General features: G+C 34.2%; 1 protein-coding gene across 2 annotated transcripts in view; it reads left to right on the top strand.

The window, feature by feature from the left end:
* The window catches only part of LOC137624362 (tyrosine-protein phosphatase 10D-like), a 303,867-nt gene that overhangs the window by 62,884 nt on the left and 233,483 nt on the right, over positions 1 to 7,500 (top strand). For both annotated transcript variants that reach the window (XM_068355068.1, XM_068355067.1), the window contains exons 2-4: positions 960 to 1,206; positions 5,322 to 5,600; positions 6,418 to 6,521. In XM_068355068.1, coding sequence (XP_068211169.1) covers positions 960 to 1,206; positions 5,322 to 5,600; positions 6,418 to 6,521 — 630 coding nt within the window. The remainder of the gene's footprint in view (positions 1 to 959; positions 1,207 to 5,321; positions 5,601 to 6,417; positions 6,522 to 7,500) is intronic.

The raw sequence follows: 7,500 nt of genomic DNA, 5'->3' as shown, positions 1-7,500 counted from the left end.
TAGTTAAAGGATAAATGTGGCAGTAACATGTATTGTTATTCTCTCGAGCCACCCCATGTTTGGGGAAACAGTGTAGTGTTGAATATATATATATATATATATATATATATATATATATATATATATATACAGTGTATATATATATATATATATATATATATATATATATATATATATATAGTATATATATATTAATTTGTATATACTATAAAATAGAGCTGAATATCTGTATTTAAGTTATGACAGGAAATCTATTCTAAATTATGATGGATGTCGTTTCTTGGTAAAGAATAGCACTTGTGCAAAAGACGTATAACCTAATCCAGCATAGCTATTGAAATGATATCAAGCCTTAAACAACATATCTTTTCCGTCCCATGTTAATTTTATTGTCAGTGTATTGTCAGTTATGTGATATTCTTTGTGACATAGATAAGTGTGTATTTTTAAATTCTTATAGTTCATAATTAGACGATTTTAAGAAATATCTATAATATACCTTCTTTATCATGAGGTCCAATACTACACAGTAGTTTAGAAGTACATGTATTATTCCAGCTGTGACCAATTTGTGGAATTATCTTCCTAATCGGGTAGTTGAATCAGTAGAACTTCAAAAGTTCAACTTTCAGCAAATATTTTCATGTTAAACAGGCTGACATAAGACTCTTTTTGTAGTTTATATATGAAATGTCTGTTTTAATGCTGTTACTGTTCTTGACATATTTCGATTGTTCATTATTTCTCTTGTAGTTTATTTATTTCATTAATTGCTTTCCTCACTGGGCTATTTTTCCCTGTTGGAGTCCTTTGGCTTATAACATCCTGTTTTTCAAACCTGGGTTGTAGATTAACTATTATAATAATCATGATAATGATGATATAATGAGTAATAATAATAATAATAATAATAATAATAATAATAATAATAATAATGATGATGTATTGTATTTCTACAGGTTTTCGGAGCCGACGTCGTCATTCAGATTCCTCCTGAGCGAGTGCGGGACCAGGATGGCTTTTACCGCCTGGACTACTGGCCTCCGCAGGGGGAGCCCCCTCCGAATACCACCTTCACTCCTGCGAAGGTGGTGGAGGGGATTGAGCTGACGAGGGCGCTGCCAGGGACCAAGTACGACTTCCAGTTGTATTACTCCAATGACACTATTAGCGATTATCCCAACTGGACGGCGTCCATTACAACAGGTAGCTTTTGCAGGAATCAATAATCTTATTTACGTGATCGCTCTTCTATTAGATTTAATGATATTAGTACGTTTGTTCGTGTGAAGACTTATTTATTTGTTGTTTTAATTACAAACGTAATTGTATTTATTTATCCATTTTTTTGATAGCGTTATAGTAAATTGCCTCTAAACTATATTCTCTTCGTAATTGCTGACATTTTTCAAGATCGAGAGATTGGTATAATTGTGTAGGTTGGATAAAAAGAATTCTGCCAAATCTGCTCTGAGTGGAAGAATTGAAATCGCTTGAGTAGTGTTTTGCGTAATATAAATAAACTAACAAATAAACTAACAAAATATTTGCCATTCACTCAACATTGCGTTCGTTTTCAATGTAGTGTTGCGTACTTGTTCTTTGATGTAATTTCATCCAAAATGATAATGATCCTTGGGTTATATCCGACAGGACTACCAAGTTTGGCTGTCATTTTGATGCTCTAGGAAATAGGTTCCAGAGCTGCGTCTACATATTCTGAATGATTAAGCCATCATGTTTCAAAAGGAGAAACTGTAAGGCCTTTGAACAAATAAGCATCTGATGCGATCAAATCAATCATGTACCTGATGCCAATAATGAATAGGACTTATCTGGGGAGGATGACCCAGGATCCCTTCTCTAATAATAGTGTTCCTGATGATGACGTTTATCATCTTCCATAAGATTGTTATTCCACGTTCCACGTATGATGGTACAGTTGGCATCATTAATTCCGGTACACTGGCGTCTCCTTGGCTTCCCGATAAGTGTACCGGAATTAATGAAGCCAAATGTACCTTTTAGCGTTAACCTTGGGCCAGTCACTTGGCATTTATCATGCTTCCTTAAACCCTTTATATTTAGCTGCTCAATTTCAGCTTTTATTTTCTAATTTTCACATATATTTGAAGAGTAAAAAAATCTCTGGGCTAGTCTTTGGAGATCTCGACTAATTGATTGATCAATTTGAGTAAATTAGCGTCGCAAAATTCGTTTCCTTCATAAAGTTAGAAATGTAACTCGTTCATTATGCTAAATTATTTGGTGATAATACGGCAAGATCACTTCATCATATTTACACTATTAACGATAATTGCGAGTATAACTATGGTTTATCGTTCAATGGTTTAAGCTAGACTACTACTATTACTACTACTACTACTACTACTACTACTACATGAAAAGTAATATAACGAGTAAACAGAAAAATATCTAATTATAAAAATTCCTATAATACAAAGAGAAACCAGACCGTGTCACACGGTGTTTTAATTGTAGTTTTACAGCCTTTGAAATTCAAGGCCATTATTGATTGGTGCGTTAAGTAATGAAGTGCAGATTGTAATCGAGTTAGGTAATCAATTATATAACCCTATTATACAGAAGGCTCTTCCAAGTTGAAATCCTATAAATGGCTATCGTATGGCTTCTGGAATTCATTGATATTTGGCCGTCGCTTTAGAGCTGTTTGGTCCTTGGTACCAGGCCCAGTTTTTCTCTTGGCTTTGATTAATCTAGTTTTTTTTTTATTCTAATTTGACAGCCAAGTTACTTTTTTCAACGCTAAAGCTTATGTCACATTGTTCATGATTAGGCCTCTTTTTATTGTAGTATCTTGGTTCCAGTTTTTATTCTTAGCCTAGAGCTCAGCAATCCTCTTATAACTCAAGTTTTTATAGTGGTCATTTTCCCTCTAGTGGCAAACTTTGGTATTATTTTTTCCTGCGTTGACTTTCTTAGATCCTTATAATCAAAGGTGTATCGCCTTGTCTTATAATCATATATATATATATATATATATATATATATATATATATATATATATATATATATATATATGTATATATATATATATATATATATATATATATATATATATATATATATGTATATATATATATATATATATATATATATATATATATATATATATATATATATATATATATATATATATATATATATATATTATACTATTTTCGCACATTTTGCAAAGGGCTTATAGTGTCCCATTTCACATAAGCCAATTCTTCCATTCAGTCTGGCAGTATTCTTTTTTTTCGACTTAGGAAATTATCCGAATCTCTCGATTCGAAAAATATCAGCAATTACGAGTAGAATATATTCTAATTTACTAACTACCTCCACCAACGAAGTTGGAAGGAGGTTTTGTTTTCGCTCTGTTTGTGTGTTTGTGAACAGTTTCCTAGCCACAATTTTAATAGTAGAGGAAAGAAACTTATAGGGATTAAGTGTCATGTAAAAAGCTGGAAATGATGAAATTTCGGAAGGTCGAGGTCAAGGTCACTGTCAAGCAAAAATTTCCAATTCACGTAATCAACCATAAGTTTGGACATCGTTGTCACAGAGACTTTAAACTTGGTTCATATTTGAATGTAGGGTATCCACCCAAATTAATACATGTTAAGGTCAAAGGTCAAGGTCGAGCAAAAGGTCGAGAAATAAGCTGTCGTATGATGTATCGTAGCTCTACGCTCTACTGAGTGCCTCTGTAGTTCGCTCTGTGATAATGTTATACTCGATTTGAAGACCATTATGCAACGCAAGAATACATTGCATTTTGTAACCACTATCATTCAATCATTTAGAGCAAATAATCGCATTCTATTTTGCAACACCTAAATGCACTAGCACTACAACTAACCCATGACCGGATTCACCAGACCATGGAGGTCCGTTAGCTTGTTTTATTAACATCTATATTTTTAACAGAAACACTAAATCCACACGGTGCCTTTTCTATTATTGCCTTCGCCAAAATCGGAGATTTTGCGAAGGGTATGTATTCACCCCAGTCTGTTTCGTCAGTTTTTTTTTAGTTTATTTACTTATATTTTGAACAACTTTACGCTAAAACTACGGTACCGATTTTTACCAAACTTGATAGTTATGTTGGCTATAACACAAGGATGAATCTGTAATATTTTGAATAAAGTACATTAAAGTACAAGTATGCAGGATTACTCTGAAAATAATCACAATGTTAAGTGAATGGCAAATATTTTGTTAGTTTTTTTTTTTGTAGACATTACGCAAAAACTTCTGAATCAATTTCAACGAAACTTGGTGTACATGTAGGGTATGGTCCAAGAACAAATGCATTAAATTTTGAAGAAAATACATCGAAGTGCAAGTACACAGTGGAGTTAACCTTGCAGGTAATTTGAGAGTGACAAACTCTTCAACAGAATATAGATTATTGACTGGACTTTGAAATGGAAACATTACGTTTGTGTGAAGGTTTCAGGGGAAAGTCGATTGCTTCCTGGAGAAATGAAGCCACCCACATTAGTATAATTGGTTAAATCCATTAACAACATCTGAAATGGACAAGGTGAGGAGTCTTTTGAAAGCAGAGAGAGAGAGAGAGAGAGAGAGAGAGAGAGAGAGAGAGAGAGAGAGAGTGATAAGCAAGTCTAAAAATTGAAATCTATAATGAATCGATTATAAGCTAATGCAAAACAAGCTTATTCGAAGAATTTTGTCCCTAATATGAAAATGAAAGTGACGTCGAACCATTATTAGCGCCGGTGATTGGAATATGAGAATGAAAGTGTTTTGGTGGCGAATAGGAGTGCCTTTATCATTTAAAACCTGCGTTATATCACCTGCTTCGCGTGGAAAAAAGCACTACTGCTTCGTTTAATTATGCGTTGCCGCCCTGTTTCGCTTACTGTTAACTCAGCGTATCTTTGCGTGTATTATTCGTCATTATTCAACATCCTCTCCCTTTCATGATCATCAGTTTTTTTATGATGAGTCCTGGTGGTTGGCTACTATTATACAACTAGTGTACAGGACCCGTCAAAATGACGGCTGAATAGTTTGTAGATATGCGCACACAGATTCAACCCTTCCCACCCCCTCCCCCTTTCGTAACTACCACACGGCAATTTGGACAATTTATGGGAGATTGTTATATGTTGGTAGACACTTGCTCTTTGTTGTATAGGAGATATGTTTTAATCATTTATTAGTCGTTTTTCGTATAATCAATCCTTTCTACCATTATTGATTTTCCTTAATTCATGTTTGTGAGTTTCAGGTTTTCATTATTATTATTATTATTATTTCAGTTCCACCACCTCCGAGCAACCTGACAATCCAAGTGCGGAGTGGGCGGGTGGCCCTCGTCTCGTGGGACCCCCCTCGAACGGGCGGCTACTCGGCCTTCAAGCTCAAGGTCATCCCGATCTCCGAGTCCGAGAACAGCATCACCAACTTCCCCATCACGGAGAACCAGCTGCCCTTCGCCCTCAAGAAGCTGACGCCAGGGGCGTCGTATGAGCTGCAGCTCTACACCGTGTACGAGACCAAGGAGAGCGATGCCTACATCTCGTCCAATTTCACCACCAGTGAGTCTCGTCTTCGCTTGATTCTAGTTCCTTTTTTATCCCAGGATGTTATTTTGTTCATTTGTATTTGAAGATTCTCTTAATGATAAATCGTGTTCCATTTCATATGGCGTCGGTGCCAGAGGCCTTTACAGTTGCTGCTCGCCGTTGGGTAGCCTATTATTATTATTATTATTATTATTATTATTATTATTATTATTATTATTATTAAAAAGGGGGAGATTAACCATCCCAGTGAGTCAAGCTCAACGCTTATAAAGCTGGGCCGAATAAATAAATTCGGAAGGAAAAATATAATTTATAAGAAAGGTAATTAATGGATAAAATAGAAATATATGGTTCATATAAAGATAAAAAAAGGGAATGATAAAATACATTTTTTTTTAAATGTGAAAATCTTACAAACAAATTCTCAAAGTCCGATAAAATGTCAGGTAACGTCAAATCAATCATTACCTCATTCATTCATTCATGATTCGCCTTTGCTTTGTGAACATCCAAGAGCTAAATTTAGTCATGGCTTTAATTATTCAAGTTTACATGGTTTTATTTTATGTGCAAAATTCTGCCATAGAATTATTTGTGGAACAGACCTTGCTTATTTCTTAGTTTTCACATTTAGATACATATTTATAAATAAGACAAACCCAGAATTTATGAAAAATTAAATTAATTTTAGCTTTTGAGTGGGCTATCTCCCGTACTCTTCAGAAAACAAAAATGTGGTGTTATTTTATTTATCATATATACACGGAAAATTGTATATTGTAATGCACATTTATAAACTTTGGATTGGTTTATCTCTTATCTCCTTCAGGACCCAACGCACCTGGGCGTTTTATCGTATGGTACCGGAATGAAACGACAATGCTGGTGCTGTGGCAGCCGCCTTACCCTGCCGGAATCTACTCCCATTACAAAGTAAGTGGATACGACGCCTCTGGCGTTGTTCTAATGGTTTGGATGTCTTATTTGGAATGAACAACCGCTCTCTCAGTTTGTAGTCGTTATCTATGCTAGGTTTATGGAAGTGTTTAAAATTTTGATATGGTAAACTAGCACGTATTTCTATAAACTGTATATGTGTGTGCCTGCACGCGCTGTGTGGATGCGTAATTATAATTTATTTTAAATTGATTATTAATATATTGGAAATGTTAATGCTATGCATGTGCGATCAATTCTATACTAGAATTTTTCCACTTTGATTATCATTGTAATTAAAAAAGAGCTACCCATGATACAACAACAACAACAACAATTGCAGCTATTTCTAGTCCCCTGCAAGGCATTATATCTGACATTGGCAAATATTTGCAACTTTGGCTAACCATGTTTTTTTCAATTCGGCATTTTATGCAAATTCAACAATTCACTTTCCATCTGTCAAACTCATGGGAATGTTGTGGCTCATTCTTGAGGGAGGTATGAATGATTGCTTATTTATTCCCATTCTTTCTGTATACAATTGTCATTCCACCTAATGGAATGTTCATGTGTGTCGTTTGGCGTTTTTTGTATTTGATAGATGGCATAAGTGAGACTAGTTTTGGGTAAAAAAATATTCACTTTATTAGTTACATTTTACGGTAATAGTTTTTTGGAAAAAAAAAATTCAGTTAGTTTTGTTTTGATTTAAGAATATTTATTATTGGATAAATTGTTGTTTTATACTTATTTGATAATATGTCTTCCGTACAAAGACTATTACTATTACCATTATTATTAGAATTACAGTAATAGGGCTCATATAAATTCCACATCCCTCTACGTGTGACAACGATGCAATTTACTGTATTGGCTGTTATCTGTTTGAAATGTTAGATATTTATCGGTTCCATATATTTCCTGTTCAGTTCATCTAAATACTGCAACGGGATATACGTGTTTCTTTTGCACT

This window comes from Palaemon carinicauda, chromosome 31 (assembly GCF_036898095.1).
Source record: "Palaemon carinicauda isolate YSFRI2023 chromosome 31, ASM3689809v2, whole genome shotgun sequence".
NCBI lineage: Eukaryota > Metazoa > Arthropoda > Malacostraca > Decapoda > Palaemonidae > Palaemon > Palaemon carinicauda.
The sequence above is the reverse complement of the archived record's forward strand: the minus strand, read 5'-3'. Positions and strand labels throughout refer to the sequence as shown.